Raw genomic sequence first — 19,819 nt, forward strand, 5'->3', positions numbered from 1 at the left:
CAGTCCATCCTTACCCAACACTAGAGGTGTCAGATAAGCAGCAAACTGGATCCACAGGTTCCCCACCCCCACCACACACACACATTGCATTTTTTTTAAAGTACTCCCTGCTCTTTGCAGCCCTAAAGTGCTTCTGGCTAGACACCTCAGAGGACAAGCCCACATCCACTGAGGCTGTGCAGGCCAGAATGTGTGATTGGACACCTTGTAGTTAGGTTGAGTCTCCAGAAGACAAGCCTTCCAGGTCAAGAGTCACAGCTGAACCTCTGGCACCAGACAGTGAAGAAGCTGCTTCCAAAGCTTCGGACCTGGGGTCTGATCAAAGATTCCCAGCATGGAGACTCGTCAGGACGGCTTCCACAGTTTCAACAGGATAATGAGTATAGGAACTGATGAGGACCAGCAACAACAGCATGGTCAGTAAAATGGTTCTGACTGGACTTGGGTGAAGTCTGGGAATCAAATTTGGTGGAAAGTCCAGTGGCCAGGCACTTCCTTGGGGTACCCCACATGGTCTGTGGCCCCTCTCTAGGCTTTCCAATAATCCATGGGCCTCAATGCTCCGATCTTTATCTTTGTGTTTGTATCTCTTACAGGTGGGAATGCAATGGTCCTGATGCCTGGAGAGGAAGGAGGCAAGAAAGGGGATGTACAGAGCCAGCTTGCTCATGGTGAGCTTGATCAGGGTGAACTTGCTCTGGGCGAACTTGCCCCAAGCAAGCCTGCTCAAGAAGAGCTTGCTCAGTCCAGTCTTGCTCAGGAAACCACAGGAGTGGTAGAGGAGTGCAGAAACGAAGAAGAAGAAGAAATGGAAGGAGGCCATGGTGGCGATGGTAGTTCTAGCCCCATAGACAAGGGGAATCACGCAGAAGATGGTCACGGAAGCAGTGTTCAACTGCAGCCTCAGCCAGAGACAGCTATTCCTGAGGGTACCAAGAGTCTCCAGGATGGGGACAGGCTGCCTTCCCAGAGCCACACGAGATTCACCCAGTCTCAGCTGGAAGACCTAGAGCGTCTTTTCCAAGACACTCGCTTCCCCAGCTTTCAAGTAAGGTAAGCAGAATGCCCAGCTAGGTGCCTGGTTTTTAAATGTGTGTTTTTAAAAAAGATTTATTTACTTATTATATATACAGAAGCGTGTGCCAGATCTCATTAGAGATGGTAGGTGCCTGGTTTTTAACCAGTGCATTCAGGCTGTCCTTTGCTGCTCCATGAACCCCTGATTTCCTCTAGAAACAAAGCCGTGTCTCGACTCTCCAGCAGAAATTGGATTCTGGAGTAGGGGGATGTACCCTAATAAAACTGGAAAGATTGTGTTTTGTTGCCTGTTTAAGTGGTGTATGAGTGGGAAATTTAGAGAATGCTTGTTCTAAATGAGTCTCTGGAAGTATGAGTGAGAAGCCTGAAGAGTGGCTGGGAAAATCCAGGAGGGATTCCACCTCAGATTAAAATCTGGCTATCACATTTCATCCTAGAGGTTCACTTAGTGAAGCTTTACATGTTAAGTACATAGAGGACATACCTGTGTTTGGGGGATAAGTCTTAATTTTGGTCCCTGAAAGAAACCTGTTACTAAAGTAACTCTCAAAGTACATGTGAGGAATAGTGTGTGTGTGTGTGTGTGTGTGTGTGTGTGTGTGTGTGTGTGTGTGTACACCTGTGTGCACACACAAGTATGGACACAAACATTTAAAAACAAACAGGACATGCCCTTATACAGTTACTTTCCATTACAAAGCCTAAATATTGGAAACTTTTCACTTCAGGAATGATCTTGCAAGACGTATGGGAGTGCCGGAAGCTGATGTGCTGGTCAGTATTCTAAAAAAAAGGAATGTTTGTGGAGGGCTCTACATCTTGTGATGTTGCTATCTAGAAGAGAAGTATAGCAGAAGAGTGGGACCCTGAAGTTGTATCACAAGGACTCCAGACCACTCCACCCCAAGGCTAGGCTCAAGATGACTAAAGGCCACCATTTTCTCAGGCAGGAAGTGCCAACCTGGAAACCTGAAAACATAAGACGTCAAGGTGCTTTGTCTGTCCCTCAGTGGACATAGTATGTTCTCCAGGACCTTCTGCAGGCTGTGCAGCCCGCATGCCTCTCTTCAGTGAAGAGACCATGTTCTTGCCCAACCTTCAACTCTTTCACTCTGAGTGTGTCATAAACCTTTTCTCAGACTTTCTGTTCTAGTCTGTAAATGTCACCTGCCTGGCTTATTCCTGAACCATTACTGGTACCAGGGACCTCAAATGGCCCATACCCTTTTACCTGTCTTTTGTTAGGTATGTATGTGAACTCTGCTCAGCATTACAATCAGCCCTAGCTTTTCCAGACCACATGCCCACAAGGGAAAAGGCCTATATATGGTATGCTTGGAGGCTAGGGAGGAAGCATAGTGCAGGAAGAAGTGCCCTTTGTCTCATAAAACGTGCATTCTGGATCCTCACAAAAGACTATCACCATGGAGACCTTCACAGCCTGCTTTGGGCCTAGACATAGTACTCCAGGGTTCCAAGAGAACACTTTTTGATACTTTTAGACACACAGCAAGGACCAGGAACAACCCATGAGCTAGATCTGCATCCTTTCCTGAAAGAATGCATTAAAAATATCAATTGATGGAGAGAAGAAGCAATACTCTGTGTTTGTTCCATAGCTGAAGGACTGGATGTGGTGGTACATGATCTCAGGGGCTTCATGGGGGTGTTTTGACTGTTTCAATGAGAATGAAACCTGTTGCTTCCATCAGTACACACTTGAGATAAGACTTCAACCATTGTTAGGGTTAGATCAACAAACCAACAGTTTCAGGGCAATCAGAAATATGGTGCTTTGTGAGGGAGTAGCTCAGGCCTGGACCACATACCTAGCATACACTGGCCCAGGGATGGGTTCCATATACATTTTAAAATGTTACTAAAATTGAGCCAGTATATAAGGTTACAGCATGTGTTCTTCAGTGGTGGTACAGTTCCTTGTACTAAAGGAACCTTTCTTCTGATTGTAGGATTGGTTTAGGGCCAGGAGAGCCAGTTTCAGGAGAAGCAATAGACTGCCAAGGCTGTTTGATGCACCACCTGGTCCTCAGAACAAGGATCCCTGAAGATTTTGGAGCAGCACTTGAGTGCCACCTCTGTCCAGGAGGCAGATGTCCTACAGCCTGTCCCTGCCCCCAATATCTTGGCCACCCATGCTGGCCATGACATCCTTTCCTTCCCTGCAATAATCTCGGCAATAAAGATGTGGATTCTCAGTGTGTTGCTTCCATTGTTTTTGAGGTTACTAAAATGAGGGAATAAGTATTTGAACCATAGTAGCCTATTCCAGAAGTGGCATTTATGGCAGGAGGTGACGCTGGCAAGCTGTGGTCACTGTGCCTTTCCAAGTGAGGATGATTTCCAGGTGCTATGCCACTTTATGCTGACCACACATGGTTGTCTGTCCCTCATCATGGCCTTGTCAACTCATTCCATCTCTGTGGAACAAATTATTTATAATGTCAGTTGTGGCAAGTCCCCAGTAGAGAACACTGTGTTTCTAGTCATGGCTGTTCCCACCCACACTCCAGTAAGACCCACCCTGGACCGAGCTGGAAACTTCCCAGAGACTTTCCCAGATTTGACAGTAGGAGGAAGGGGAACATGATGTGTGATTTGTACCCTCTCTGTGGATCTCCAGGGCACTAGAAGACACACTGGCCGGACTCCTGATGCTTGAGAGGGAAAGGAGAATCCATCCGTCCAGGCCAGAGGGAGGTTTCTGTCCTATTTCTTCCATTCCAGATCAGTTAGCATAATGGTCTCACCCTTGCCAGCTCTGGGACCTTGAGTAATATGTCTTCTGTCTGAATTTTGTCACCTAACTTTGAGAACCCTCAGTACTCAAGAATTTGGGGACTGTTGTCATAGCACCTCTAATTTTTATACAAGGTTGAGCCTCTAGCAATGTTCAGTCAGTCAGTCCATGGAAAAGTTGTACTGCTTCTTGCATATGTGAAGCTACATGTCCAAATAAACAAAGTCCAATTTCGTGAGATGGAGAGCTATAGCCTAGATCTACAGACCCAAACTTACTGCATGGTATTGTCCCAATACCATGCTCTCCTTACCTTGCATCCAAATTCTATTTTCGGTCTCTGAGAATGTGAGTGTTCCAGGGATCTTGCCTGCTACAGGTACATGCTAGTTTGCTTTTGAGATTCTATGATGTCTCTCAGCATGCTGATTTCAGAGCCCTTTGTGTAGTTGCAGGTATCAGAATTTCACTAGGGCTGCATCTATGGCCCTGAACCTGAGGTCTCCCCTTTTCAGGTCAAGCAAAGAATAGATAACCAGTTCCCCTGGCTTTAAGAATCTTCCACCAGTCATCCTCATGGTCCCAATGCCTGTGAGCAAGGGGTATGATTGAGATGTCTTATTTAGACCTGAGTGCTCCACCTTCTCTTGTGTACTGCAGCACAGTAACCAACTGTGGGTCTCTGTACTAACCATCTCCTACTGCAAGGAAAATCTGCCCTGAGCTGGCCAGGAGATATGATGTACATGGTGATGTGCAAGCTGACAGGCCCAGCAGCCTTGGATCCCCTGTTTGTCTTTGGTCAGGAAAGCAGGAAGGGATTCTAGAAGGAGGAATGAAGTCTGAGCACAGCCCCTGTCCCCAGGCTGTGTAGTTCCCATTGAGCTCAGGGCACATCCTACAGTCCCATGGGTTTGGAATACTCTGAAAACTGTTCTCAGTCTTGGAAGGGTGGAGTGAAAGCAGTGGTTTCCAGGGGCCTCAGATTGTCTCCAGGGAGCCTGAGTTCCCGGCTGCTTCTGGGTTCCACTGTTTCTCTGTAGGAAGAAGAGTTCCTACACCAGTGAGGCCCCCTCCTCCTTCCTGAACCCCCAGACCCTCCCATATACACACTGCTGCAGCTGCCACTACCACCATGGCCTCTTTTCCTAACTGACTTCTGGATGGTATTTTGCAATTAGCTTTATTTTAGGATAATCCCCAAGGGCTTGTGGTGGGGATCACACATGGAGAAGCAGAGAAAGAGAGAGATGGGTTCACTGTGTACCTGGAGGCATCAGGAGGAAGGGTCCGGAGGCTCCACATTGGATATTCCAGCAAGAGATGACTTTCTTGAGTTCCATTCGGGCCCTTGACACCAGTCTTCCAGGTACTGAGTATTGTCTGCTGACCTGCTCCGGTACCTGGCTGCCACATCCAGTGACTTCAGTCTTTTCAATGGGGCTGTTGCTCTAAGAACAGAACCCTCAGATGGCATCTTGTGCCTCAGCAGACTGCTGATTCTCATCCTGTACTCCTTGGTTGTGTGGACCTGAGATGTGCTCTTGACACTCTTCCTGGGGAGACAGGAGGAACTGGGAACAAACATCTACTAAGCTCAGTTGGAGCTATCCAGCCTTTTACTTCCTGTGTCTTAACCATCTCTCCTGTACTATAAAATGTTTCACCTCCATTTGGAATGTCTTGGGTCTTCAGGAGCTTTCCTCCAAATGGAATGTCTTAAATTGGAGGAAACTGCTACACAAAATGTGAATCCAGCTGCAGGGCTAGATCCTGTTGAGGCATGCTCTAGGTGACCACATGTCTAGCTCAGATTCTGACTGGCCTTCCTTTAAATTAGATGATTGGAAAAAAAGCTCTGCTTTTCTGTAGCTCCAAGGGCTGTGCCAGGGACCGGTTGAGTGTGTCTGTGACAGAGCACCTTCATAAAACATTGACAGAGACTGTGGGGAGACCAGGTAAATATGTGTGAAAAGGGATCTGTGTTTCTGATTGGCTGACTACACATGACTGGCTGGGATCAGTTTCTAAGGGAAAGAGCTTTCATTGACAATTTAGGAGGAAAGAATTTCTGCAGTTCATTGAGGACATTTTGTAAACATCCCTTCCCTCAGATATCCCAAATCCACACACAACTTCCTCCTGAAATCACGGGGCTCAGTTTCTATGACTTCCCTTGGGTATTTGGACTTACTAAAGTGGGAGCCCCACTTCAGGGACTCTGAGATTCCTCTCTTCCTGCTGGATTTACCACTCACTTAAAGAACTTTCCACTGGCAGAGGTCACTCTGAGCATAACCATCATGCAGGGGCAATCCTTATCTTCCAGATCTTTCTCTCAAGCCCTTTCAGTCAAAAGTAGCAATGCTCTATGCACCCCCTTCAATTAAAAGCTGGTTATTTCCTCAAAAACAATAACCTGTTTGATTTAGCTAACATCCAGTATTATTTGACAAGGCCTTCTTTTTTAAAAAATTATATTTGTGTTTTAATTTTACACATCAGCCATGGGTTCCCCTGTCTTCCCCCATCCCACCACCAACCCCAAATTCCTCCCATCCCCTGCCCTCCATTCCCATCTCCTACAGGGCCAAGACACCCCTGGGGATTCATTTAAACCTGGTTGATTCAGTATAGGCAGATCCAGTCCCCTCCTTCCAGTCTGAGCAAAGTGTCCCTATGTAAGCCCAAGGTTCCAAAGAGCCAGCTCATACACTAAGGACAGGTCCCAGTCCCACCGACTGGATGCCTCCCAAACATTTCAAGCTATTCAATTGTCTCACTTTTGCAGAGGGCCTGATCCAGCTGGGGGCTCCACAGCTTTTGGTTCATAATTCATGTGCTTCGATTTATTTAGCTATTTGTCCCTGTGCTTTTTCCAATCTTGGGCTCAACAATTCACGTTCTTACAGTCCCTCCTCTTTCTCAACAGTTGGACTCCTGGAGATCCACCTGGGGCCTGGCTGAGGATCACTGCATCCACTTCCATCAGTTATTGGATGAGAGTTCCATCATGACTGTTGGGATGTTTGGCCATCTGTTCACCAGCCCAGGTCAGATCAGGCTTTCTCTCAACCATTGCCGGCAGTCTGCAGAGGATGTATCGTTGTGGCTTTCTGGGGACCTCTGCAACACTCTGCCTATTCCTGTTCTCATGTGGTCTTCTTTCATCATGGTCTGCTATTCTTTGTTCTCCCTTTGTCTTGAGCCAGCCCCTGCTCCCTAAGTTTTCTTTCCCTCAAAACTTGCACTTCATTACTCCCACTGTCGTCCAAGTTGTTCATGTAGATCTCAGCCATTTCTCTGTCATTTGGCGATCCCTGTGTCTTTCCTAGGGTCCTGTTTTCTAGGTAGCCTCCCTGGAGTTGTGTAGCAGTCTAGTTATCTTTGTTTTACATCTAATATCCTCCTATGAGTGAGTACATGCCATGTTTGTCCTTCTGTGTCTGGGTTACCTCACTCAAGATGATTTTTTTCTAGATCTATCCATTTGCCTGCAATCCTCATGATGTCATTGTTTTTCTCTGCTAAGTAGTACTCCATTGTGCATATGTGCCATATTTTCTTTATCCATTCTTCAGTTTAAGGGCATCTAGGCTTTCTTATTTCTAGGCATGCTGTTCACATTCACGGGTTGAGAGTTTTGCCCTACAATATAATTAGAATTCCTGGTGGCTGTCCAGCCATGCTGCAGCTTTATACACAGCTCAGCCTCCAGTTCTAACCCCTCTTTTTTTAAATAATTAGTTAATTGAGAAAAAGCCAGACATTTCTATGCACACCTGTGACCCTTGGGAGGGTGTAACACAAGGAAGTAGAGCACTAGTCAGCCAGATGTACATGGTTTCAGACATGTGGGGTTCAAGCTCGCCTGGGATACATGAGAGACTGTCAGAAACACAAAGGGAAGAAACAAACCAAAGGACAACATTGTATTTTCTCTCTCAGGTCCTATTAACAACCCACCCCAACCCCAGCACTCTGAAACACGGTCAATGAGAGCAGTCCCTCCACCACAAGAACTGCACACAACCTCTCCCCTGTTTATGGCCTTCCAGAGTCTGTGTTGCTTACTCAGCCCAGGTTATTGTGTGAAGGCCTCTCCACCCTCAGTAGTTTGTACTAGAACACAAACAGTGCAGTTGGTGCACTGTCTGAACTTGCAGAGCTGAGAGGACCTGGACAGGACCTTCTATAAACATTCTAATGCAGATTCTTCACCAGCTGTCTGGAGTCTGTTATCTTTTCCAGGGGCTGCATTGGCTTTTTTGCAGTACTGCACAACCCACTGTAAACATAAGACCAAAATGCCATTGCTGAAGGTGGAGGTCCGTGTCAGGCCTGTGCTTTCAGAGTCCTTGAAGACGCTTGAAGCAGACAGACACAGAGCTGACCCTGTCCAGTCAATGTTCATCTCATGTGTCATAGAGACTCTGAAATATGGTGTATGGGATGATGAGAAATTCTCCAGGCTTCACCCAAGACTCATGAGCACATTGTGAGTTTTCCCTGCCTTCCCCACTCTCCATGCTAAAATCAGCCTGAAATTTCCCATAGCCCCATTCCCAAGGTGTTCTTTGGGGTCCAAGAGCACAGGCCAGGGTAGGCAGCCAGATCTGAGCAGGTCTCCTAAAGGTAAATCGTGTAGAAACTCAAACTATTCTGGTGCTTTAGAATTCTGCAATGTTACCTTTGTCTGACAGATATCTAGAAGTCCATTCGTCTTGACAAACTGGATCAAAATGCCCTTCTTCTTCCTCCCCAGAACCTTATGTCTTCTGCCTTCCTGGTGTAAACAGTAGTGCTCTAAAGGCCTCCTGTGATAGAGGTCAATGTCCTTTTTGACTGATTTGTCATAGTTCTCAGGTATCTCAGCCATTGTTTCTGCTGGTGTTCATATCCCTTTGAGTCTGAATCTCACACTACTGTATCAGCATACCCTGTCTTTATTCAGAATCCCTACTCTGAGGAGTTCAGGTTGTTTTGCCTTGTGGCTATAGGGGTGGGGTTGATGTAACCTAGGCTGACAAAAACCTCTTTTCATCAAAGTGCCCAGCATGCTGAGACATTTCCTGTTCTTCTCTGCTTTCAGACTCCATTGAACAAGATTTGCGCCAAACAGAGGGCCAGTGAGAAGAAATCAATGTTCAGGAGCGCCACACCTGGCATCCAGGACCACATTTTCATGATGGACTTGGAGGAGTCCTAGGATGCTATCCTCGTCCAGGAGCCACATGGAGATGGGCTGTTGAAAATTATGTTTCTCTATATGCTTGGCATTGATATAACAGTATCAATAAAGACAGATTTTCACAATATTTCCTTTCTGTTTTGTAGAATGTAGATGCAAAATGTTCTGTGTACATAAGATTCAGACAGATTGGCAAAGAGGTCTTCTTTCATGAGGTGGTATGCCTGTGTCACCTTCAGTAGACCCTGCACTTCACAGTTGGTTCTCTGGTCTCTCTGGATTTGCACAGAATGTGCCTTGTTCTCTATCTCTCACCATGCTCCCCTGACCCCCATTCTGACCCTGTAGGTGCAGAAACATGTCCAAGGATCCTCATTATGCCCAGTAGGTGGTCAGTGTGTTTTCAGACAGCACAGCCTCCTGCCCACACTCATGAGTTCAGTACACACCTGAGTCTTCCAAAGGCCAGTCACAGGATTCATGGGATCAGGCAGCATTCATCTTCACTGTTGGAATACAGCTCTCTGCTCACATGACCCCTCTTCTGTGCAGCAAACATGGCCCTAGGAGCCCTAGTAGACAGAGGTCCTGCTGCTGCATCCAGGAATGATGGGAGACTTCAACCATTCCTGTGCCAGCCCCTCAGCCCCACACAGCATTAGAGTATTGAGACAGCAGGTTCGTCTGTGCAATCTAAATTATAGAGAGCAGCTAATGTCACATGATGTGTTTTCTGATTATATCCTGACTACCCTACTGAATAAATCTCTCTTCCCTCTCATTGCAGAGATGGCTCAGGAAGAGGAGAGAACAGATCTGCTGAGGGAAGAATCTGCCAGGGCTTAGCAGTGCTTCTCCTGGGAGACACTCCATCTCTCTCTGAAGATTGTGGTGGAGCCCCAGTGTAGCCCCTTGACCAGGATCCACGTGCAGATGCATTTTTGTCTCCCACCCACATGTTGTACATCTTTCTTCCATAAGAACCTGTATTTGAAATAAGTAGATTCTCATTCTCTTCTTGTGTCTTCTGCATTAGTATGGTATGTGTAACAGTTATCAAGGAAATGCCATTTAAAGAAAATGACAAGGTCTCCTTCTGTGGGGGAACATCATTGAGTGAGCATCAGTAACCTTTTATATCATGGGAGTTTGTCAAGTGGGGTAGTATGTTTACATTGATCCATGAATCCTTCTGTCCTATATGATGGTGTTTTGCATCATCACCCTAATCACAGATGGGCAAGAGGGACATTGAAAATCTCTAGGCAGACAGTGTTTATGCAGACAGACCTGGTTCTGGCCATACCTGGGATTTCATACCCAACATAGACTCTGAGAGAACCTTTTTTGTTTACTTTTTTAAAATATTGTTTTTGTTTCCAAAGTGGCTGTACAAGCTTGCATTCCCACCAGCAGTGGAGAAGAGTTCCCCTTGCTCCACATCCTCTCCAGCATAAGATGTCTTCTGTGCTTTTGAACTTATCCATTCTGACAGGTGTAAGGTGGTATCTCAGTGTCATTTTGATTTGCAATAGGTGAGAGCCTTACCCTTCGCTGCTTCTGCTGTCTTTCCTCTCTGCAAAGGACCTAATTCTGTGTGTCCTCTCTTTTTTATAGACTTTCTGTTCTGTTTTCTCATTGGTTGTAAACCCAGCCACATAACCTCCTCGTCACTGCCTGTCTGTACAGACCTCCAGGTCTTCTATGGTTGGTATTGAGATTAAAGGCATGTGTCTGCCATGCTGGCTGTGTCCTTCAACACACAGAGATCTACCTAGCTCTGCCTCCCAAGTGCTGGGATTAAAGGCGTGCACCACCATCACCATCTCAACCACCACCACTACCACCACCCAGCTTCTGCTTTGGCTTGCTCTGACCCCAAGGCAACTTTATTAACATACAAATGAAATCACATTTCAGTACAAATAAAATATCACTATAAGTAGCGTTGGCCATCACTGTTATAACAACAACAATGGCAGCAGCGATGTCAAATTCTCTTCTGGTGCATGTGGGCAACCACTGGCATGGACACAACTCCTGGAATATGTAGTTCTCTTATTTTATGCATCTTATTTAACATATAATTATATCACTTTCCCCCTTCCGTCCTCCCACAATTTCTCCCAAGTCCCCTCCTTCCAACTCCTCCCTTGCCTTTGCCCACTACTCTCACATTAATTGTCTCTTTTCAATTATTCTTAATATGTATAGACATATATGTATGAATGAATGTGTGAATATGGCCTGCTGACAAACAGGCTGATAAGGAAATCAGAGATACATCACCGTTTACAATAGCCACAAATGATATAAAATACCTTGGATTTACTCTAACTAAGCATGTGAAGGACCTATATGACAAGAACTTTAAGTCCCTGAAAAAAGAAATTGAAGAAGATGTCAGAAAATGGAAAGATCTCCAATGTTCATGGATAGGCAGGACTAACATAGTAAAAATGGCGATCTTTCCAAAAGCAATCTACAGATTCAATGCAATTCCCATCAAATTACCAACACAACCCTTCACAGATCTGGAAAGAATAATACTCAACTTCATATGGAAAAACAAAAAACCCAGGATAGCCAAAAGAATCCTGTACAATAAAACAACCTCTGGAGGCATCACAATCCCCGATCTCAAGCTCTACTATAGAGCTACTGTAATAAAAACAGCTTGGTACTGGCATAAAAACCAACATGTAGACCAATGGAATCGAACTGAAGACCCTGACATTACCCCGCACACCTATGAACAAATAATTTTTGACAAAGAAGCCAAAAATGTACAATGGAAAAAAGAAAGCATCTTCAACACATGGTGCTCACATAACTGGATGTCAACGTGTAGAAGGCTGCAAATAGATCCATATCTATGACCATGCACAAAACTTAAGTCCAAGTGGATCAAAGACCTCAACATAAATCCAGTTACTCTGAACCTGATAGTAGAGAAAGTAGGAAGTACTCTTGAACGCATTGGCACCGGAGATCACTTTCTAAATATAACACCGGTAGCACAGACATTGAGAGAAACAATCAATCAATGGGACCTGTTAAAACTGAGAAGCTTCTGTAGAGCAAAGGCCATGGTCAAGAAGACAAAGCAACAGCCTAGAGAATGTGAAAAGGTCTTGACCAACCCCATATCTGACTGAGGGCTGACATCCAAAATACATAAAGAACTCAAGAATTTAGACAACAAAATGCCCAACAGTCCAATTAAGAAATGGGTTATAGAACTAAACAGAGTATTCTCAATAGAGGAAGTTCAAATGGCTGAAAGACATTAAAGTTCGCCAGAAATCCACAATGATACATCCTATGCAGACAGCTGGCAATGGTAGAGAGAAAGACTGATCTGACCTAGTCTGGTGATAAGATGGTCAAATACCCTAACAGTTGTGCTGGAACTCTCATGCAATAACTGATGGAAGTGGATGCAGAGATCCTCAGCCAAGCCACAGGTTGAGCTCCACGTGTCCAATTACCTAGACAGAGGAGGGACTGTAAGAGCATGAATTGTTGAGGCCAAGATTGGAGAGGCACAGGGACAAATAGCCAAATGAATGGAAGCACATGAATTATGAACCAAAGGCTTTGGAGCCCCCAGCTGGATCAGGCCATCTGGATAAGTGAGACCATTCAATAGCTTGAAGTGTTTGGGAGTCATCCAGGCTGTGGGACCAGGACCTGTCCTTAGTGCATGAGCTGGCTCTTTGGAACCTTGGGATTACACAGGGACACTTTGCTTAGCCTGGAAGGAGGGGACTGGACCTGCCTATACTGAATCCACCAGCGTTAAATGAATCCCCAGGGGAGTCTGGGCCCTAGAAGAGTTGGGAATGGAGGGGAGGGGATTAGGGGAAGGTGGAGTAGAGGCAGGATGTGGGAGGACAGGGGAACCCATGGCTGATGTGTAAAATGAAAACATAAATATAATAAAACTACTACTACTCCTACTACTACTGCTACTACTACTACTACTACTACTACTACTACTACTACTACTACTACTAATTCCTGTAGGAGAACGCTTAGAGGGTAAGATAACCAAAATGCAATCAAGCTTGGGATCCATACAATCCACCTCTCCTTCCTATACTTTCTTTTCCACCAAGGCCAGTTCTCACTCAGCTTGAACTCATAATTCTCTTGGACTATTTAAGTCCTTGCCTCCTTCTAAGGTTGTGAATAAATTTCTCAGTTCATCATTTTTTAGCCAACAACAGTTCACAGATGGGAAATGACTCTGAAAGACTTTGAAAGTCATTATGAGTCCATGATAGATCTCAGTTCATCTGCAACTTTTAGGGTCTAATTTTTGTAGACTTATTTTATATATAAATAATTAAAAGAATCTGTCTTTGTACCTTTTCAGGAGCAATTTGTAATCCAAAAAAAGGCAAAATTTTCTTTACTTCCTGGAATCTGTCAGGAAGAAGGGGACTGACCCTCCCCCACTTCTGACAGTGGCTAAATTAGGCACCTATTATTTTTCTGAAAAGGTGTCATATGCAATATGTCATGTGCCAAATATTGTTTAAACACTAACAGAATATTTATGTATTTACCTTCAATCCAACAGAAGTAAGGGACCATATCAATATCCTAGGTGATAAGAACTGAAGCAAGTATTACATGTAAAATATAACAGAGATTATAAAACTATCATAATCTGAGGCAATTATTACTCAAGCATATCATTTTTCTTTTGAGAGGAGGGAAGTCTTTTGTTTGGTTTTCAACAGTGACATTAAGTAGAATTCTATTCAAAGCCAGCCCCAAGATCTTGATGTTGAGCTTGAAGAAGAATAGCGAGCTAGAATCCAACATATTAAAAGGCACCCTTGAACTAGCAGCCACTAATCTTATCTTGTCTACTTATTTCTAAGCCCATTCTCTGAGCAGCAGTGGTTAAGTGGAGGATGAGGTCCCCAGAAATTTTCTACATGTTCACACAAGGGTCCTGTGGTCAGTGTGTGTCTCCACTTTTCTCCCATACTCTATTCTCCAATTATCTTGCAAATGCTACACAATTCACGCTTCAGTGTCATCTCTACAACCGAGGAGGAACAGGCAGCATGCACATGTATTCAGATGCAAGCTAAATCTCATTCTGGATGCATGCCCTAGAAACAAGGTTTAACTTCACATGGCCTTTCACACTACTGTTGACAATGTCTCCCTCAGTTCCTCATCTTTTGGTCCACACCCACCATTTGTGCAACAAAGCAAATACCACCTACCTCAGCAAGGGGTCGAAAAGCCCAGAGCACTCAGTCAAGGAGGGAAAGACTATAGCGCCCATCTAGAGAGGAGCATGTGGACATCAACCATGAGTAACATGAAGAAGTGTAGAGCATGCGCAAAAGGATGCTTTGACGTCACCCTTTCCTCAGGTCTTCTCTTGACGCCTGGTTGGTAGTAGAATCTGACCTCACAATAGGCCTCGAGGGCGGTCATTCCTGGGGCCACACTTCTTTCTGTGGCTTTGGCCTACTACTAGTCATGGCCCGAAAGGTCCAGTGGAAATGTATATATGTTGTAAAGGATGAGAATGGTGAGGAGATAGCTGAGGTCTCCACCTTAGAGGCTGCCTTGGCATTGGTGGGTGGCAACCCTAGTGGAGGCGACGCAGGCTGTGAAATGGACCGAAATAACAAGGCCCACCAGCTCCCTGAGAGTCAAGACAACTTTGAGGAGAGCAGTAGGGACCCAAACTCCTACTCCTTGGAGCCTCACCAGGAGGAGCCAGGGTCCTCAGCCGAGGCTGTGATTCAGATTCCAAGGTGCCTTTCATCAAGAAGGTGGCGGCGAACCTCATTCCAGTTAACACTGGGGCAGGTCCACAAAATGGAACAGATGTTCAAAGAAACCCAGGAACCAGATGCACTTGCCAGGTATGTGTCTTGAACCAGGAGCTATCCCCAACCTCCCTGTTGTCTCAGGTTGAGGTGTCCTTTTGTTCTTCCAGGCCCTTGGTTCCATGTCATCCATCCCTAAGCCCCTACTATCTTCTCCCTGGGTGGTGGGTACAGGAGGGTGCCTTGTATAGGCCTTAAGGTCAGGACTAGCTTGTAGTGTTGACCTGAAACAAGTGTACATAGTCGACACCACTCATTTGGTGTCATATTTTAATGACTGTAAAATATAGAGACATGAATAGAGTGTGTCAAAATACTCACTAGTGTAAAGTTCACCAGTGTTAAGGATTTACACGTTGTAGGGTTTCCTCCTCACTGGTAGATTGTCATCTTTTCAAGGACTGTGTATCTATCCATCAACTCCTTTCGGTTTCCCTTTCCCTTCCCCTGGTGCTGTTTTTTAAGTTAGTATAATTTGCTCAGTGTACACTGAGGAATTTATTTTCAATTTTTAATACTGTGTTAAATTTTTTCATCTCTGTGGTATAAAAACATTTGTTAAGAGTTGAAACCATTTCAAAAGGAAGACTAATTATGAGAAGGAAAGTTAAATGGGGAGTGTGAGCGAGGATAGCAATATTAAAAACGCAAAGATATCATTTATCACTTTGCAGTTCATGTAAAACCCTGCATGCTAAACATTTGTGGTTTTCTTTCCACAGGAAAGAACTTGCACGAGCTTTGAATATGACTGAAGTCAAAGTGAAGGTCAGTAAATACAAGTAAGGCCATTCAACAGTCAAACTACAGACTTCCTCATGTCTTGGGAAGCCGTGTCAAAAAGGCATATTTTTTCATTTAAGATTTATTTTCATTTTGCATACCAACCATACTTCCCCCTCCCTCCCCATCTCCTGCTCTCACCCCCCACCACCCCCAACTACCTCCACATCCACTCCTTATAGGTGCTAAGGCCTCCATTGTGAGTCAACAAAGCCTGGTACATTCAGTTAGGGCAGGACCAAGGACCTCCCCCCTGCATCAAAGCTGACCAAGGCATCCCACCTTAGGGAATGACTCTAAAAAGCCAGTTCATGTCCCAGGGTTAGTCCTGGTCCCACTGTCAGGGACCCCAAAAACAGACCAAGCCACACTGCATTCACCCACATTCACAGGCCTTACCTAGTTTGGTCCCATGCAGGCTCCCCAGCTGTCAATCCAGAGTCCAGTCTGTCAGCTCCCAGTAACTCGGGTCAGCGGTCTCTGTGGTTTTCCCCATCATGGTCTTGATGCCCACTGCTCATATAATCCCTCCTCCCTCTCTTCAACTGAACTCTAACATTTCGGCCAACTGCCTGGCTGTGGATTTCTGCATCTGCTTCCAGCAGTCACTGAATGTAGGTTTTATGATTACAATTAGGGTAGTCATCCATCTGACTACAGGAGAAGGCCAATTAAGGCACCCTCTCTGCCATTGCTAGGAGTCTTAGCTGGGGTCATCCTTGTGGGTTCTTTGGGATTTCCCTAGCACCAGATTTCTCCCTAATCCCATAATCGCTCCTCTGTCAAGATATCTCTTTCATTGCTCTCCATTTCCATCCCTATTCCAACTGGGCCATAAAGATCTCTCATGTTCCCACCCCCCATCTTCTCCCTTCTGCACACTTCTCAGTTTACCCAGGAGATCGTATCCATTTTCCCTTCCTGGTGTGTTCATACATGTCCATCTTAGGGTCCTCCTCTTTAATTAACTTCTTTAGGGTGGTTGATTGTAGCCTGGTTATCTTTTGGTAGAGAGGCTGATGCACTGCAGCTCTAGAGAGGCTGATGCACTGCAGCTCTAGAGAGGTTGATGCACTGAAGCTCTATAGAATGATGCAGAGCAGCTCTAGAGAGGCTGGTGCACTGGTGCTCTAGAGAGGCTGATGCACTGCATCTCTAGAGGCTGATGCATTTCTACTCTAGAGAGGATGATGCACTACAGCTCTAGAGACTGGTGTACTGCAGCTTCAGACAGTGCATGGACAAAGGACAAAAGAGATAACACTCATGGTCTTATGTTAGCACACTCTTCAGTGTGACTTTCCCAAAGCTTCATTTCTGATTTACCCTTTTCTCTTACATAAGTAATAGATAGGTTTTAGGAATCAAACACTGGGAACTCTGACTTATTGTGAGGCATTCTGGCAGTGAGGGGCATTCATCAGAAACATTTGGTTTGTTGTGGAGACAGGGAGAAATCACATTGGCTGGACTGGTTCACATAAGCTTTCAGCAAGTCCAAGGCTCATGGCCTTTTGGAGCAGTTTGTTGACTGCAGCCAACTCCTGATGTCTGTTGGCTGAGTGGAAATCTGGTGGGACAGATGTAGACTGGGGACAGAAGTTAGAGTTTAGGAACTTAAAGGAGAATCTTAGATTTAGAACTTTTCCCTCAGGAAGAAACAGTAGGTAGGGCAGCTTAGGCTATTGATTGACAGGACCTATGTGGAGTCCATTTGATGTGCGACATGTGGATCCAAGTTGTGTAGTTTTGTAGCTTATATGGATTTTTAAAACAGAAAGATAAATTTTTAGATACATTAATATTATCATTGTGTCTCATCTGTACAGAAATCCAAAATGTAAAAAAGTTAGTAGACTCATGCCTTTGAGTCACAGTAAAAAGCTTGTGGACTCAAAAGGTTCAAAATCAAACATATGGCAACCTTTTTCAGAGGGCTGAAATTTCATATATAAAAGACAGAGATTTTTTTTAAGCAGAATAGAATGCATTTTTAAGTCTATTGTTAGGAGACATCTTGACCAAGAAGATGGTGAAATTGCACATCCCCCTTTCCCATCTCCTCCAGGGCAAGGACTCACCTGGGGATTCAGCTCAACCTGGTAGTTTAGGTAGAGGCAGGTACAGTCCCCTCCTCCCAAGCTGAGCAAAGTGTCCCCACATATGCCCCAGGTTCCAATCAGCCAGCTCATGCACTAAGGACAGGTCCTGGTCCCAATGCCTGGGGGCCTCACAAACAATTCAAGCTAATCAACTCTCTCACCTATCCAGAGTGCCTGATCCAGTAGGGGACTCTTCAACTATTGGTTCATAGTTCATGTCTTTCCACTAGTTTGGCTGTTTGTCCCTGTGCTTTTTCCAATCATGGTCTCATCAATACTTGCTCATACATTCCTTCCTCTTTCTCGCCAATTAGACTCCTAGAGCTCCACATGGGGCCTGGCCATGGACCTCTGCATCCAATTACATCAGTCATTGGATGAGAGTCTAGCAATACAGTTTGGGTGTTTGGCCATCTGTATCACCAGTGTACGTCAGTGTGGGCTTTCTCTCGACTGTTGCCTGTAGTCTAATGTGGAGGTATGTTTGTGGATTTCTGGTGACCTCTCTAGCACTTTGATTCTTCCTATTCCCATGGGGGCTTCATTTATCATGGTCTCTTTTTCCTTTTTCTCCCACTCTGTTCTTGATCCAGCTGGTATTTCCTGCTCCCCTAAGCTCTCTTTCCCTCTATCATTACCCCCTGGATGTCCAGTTTGCTCATGTAGATGTCATCCATTTTTCTGTCATTGGGGGATTCCTGGGTCTTTCTTAGGGTACTGTTGTCTAGGTAGCCTCCCTGGAGTTGTTAGTAGCAGTCTAGTCATCTATGTATTACATCTAACATCCTTTTATGAGTGAGTGCGTACCATGTTTGTCGTTTTGAGTCTGGGTTACCTCACTCAGGATGATTTTTTTCTAGATCCATCCATTTGCCTGCAAAACTTATGATGTCATTGTTTTCCTCTGCTGAGTAGTACACCATTGTGTATATGTACCAGATTTTATTAATCCATTCTTCAGTTGAATGGCATCTAGGTGGTTTCCAGGTTCTAGCTATTACAAACAGTGCTGCTATGAATATCAATTCCAACATCCTCTGCTCTATTCAAACAGTATTACTTGTTCTTTCCCTAGATCAATCAGCAGTGATTGGCTGGCCCACACAGTCTCTGAGGAGTGAGGGTCCAGATCACCCTTTTTCACTCAGTTAGGATATGCAAACAGATCTCACTGCAACACTGAGGCCTCCTGACATCGGGTACCATCCTGGAGCAAGTGGGACCCAAGAGCACCGTCTCCCAAGCAGCCCTTGCCTTTGGCAATCATGGTGCCGCTTCAACAGTCCTTGTCATGGCCACAGGCAGTGGGCACCAGACTAGCTAGCACTCTTGACCCTAAGGGAGAGGAGAGAGTCCTCAGTGTCCCTCCTATTTCAGAAATCTTGGATGTTTGCCCTGCTAGTGCGTGCAGAACGGCCAGGTGAGGCAGCTGGGGCCAGAGGACAGCCATTCCAAGGGCCCCTCCCGAGGGTTGATAGATTCCTGAATCCAACTGTCACTCGAATCCTGTGTGCTTCTCCTTCAGGACATGTCTGCAGTTCTTGAGAAAGGAGAGCCTCTCTTAGAGAATACTGCTTAGATGCCGCTTGCCATGAGTCACCATTGGCAAGTACATTTGCTGGCCCTTGAGAGGGGTAATTTCCCATTTCCCTTTTTCTTGCTCAACTAACTTATGGGCTAAGTGGCCAGACTTGTGGACAGAGGCCAGCGAGCCTCAGCCTGGAAGTTACACTCTGACCATAGACCTCAGTTTTCCCAGCCTCCCCAGCCTGGGACCCCCTTCAGTGTCCTGCAAAGGGATGGTGACCATAGACTACAGTTTTTCCAGTCTCCCACACCCTTCAGTGTCCCCCACTGGGATGATGATCATAGACCATAGTTTTCCCAGCCTCCCTGACCTGAGATGTTCTTCGATGTCCCCCAAAGGGATATGACTCCATACCCAAATGGGTAAACACTTGACCAGCATCAAATACCCAAGGAACTTTGCACCTCTGGGGGTGATTCGGCTGACTAGGCACAAATTCAGGTGCCAGAAGCCCTATGAGGACAAAACATTCAAAGTCCCTGACTTGCAGAC

General features: G+C 45.4%; 1 protein-coding gene across 1 annotated transcript; it reads left to right on the forward strand.

Moving 5' to 3' along the window:
• Positions 1-334: 334 nt before the first annotated feature.
• Positions 335-3,104, forward strand: LOC118576327 (rhox homeobox family member 2-like). The gene is made up of 4 exons (XM_036176627.1): positions 335-416; positions 597-1,053; positions 1,767-1,812; positions 3,009-3,104. Exons 1-4 carry the CDS (start codon positions 335-337, stop codon positions 3,102-3,104), a joined length of 681 nt encoding a protein of 226 aa, XP_036032520.1.
• Positions 3,105-19,819: the final 16,715 nt, after the last annotated feature.

Source organism: Onychomys torridus, unplaced genomic scaffold (genome assembly GCF_903995425.1).
Source record: "Onychomys torridus unplaced genomic scaffold, mOncTor1.1, whole genome shotgun sequence".
Lineage (NCBI taxonomy): Eukaryota > Metazoa > Chordata > Mammalia > Rodentia > Cricetidae > Onychomys > Onychomys torridus.

Excerpts from the sequence above, each read along its gene's own strand:
- LOC118576327 (XM_036176627.1), top strand. The coding sequence starts at position 335 with ATGGAGACTCGTCAGGACGGCTTCCACAGTTTCAACAGGATAATGAGT. Across the intron at positions 1,054-1,766 it reads TTCCCCAGCTTTCAAGTAAG|GAATGATCTTGCAAGACGTA; the intron begins GTAAGCAGAATG and ends TTTTCACTTCAG. Across the intron at positions 1,813-3,008 it reads TGCCGGAAGCTGATGTGCTG|GATTGGTTTAGGGCCAGGAG; the intron begins GTCAGTATTCTA and ends TTCTGATTGTAG.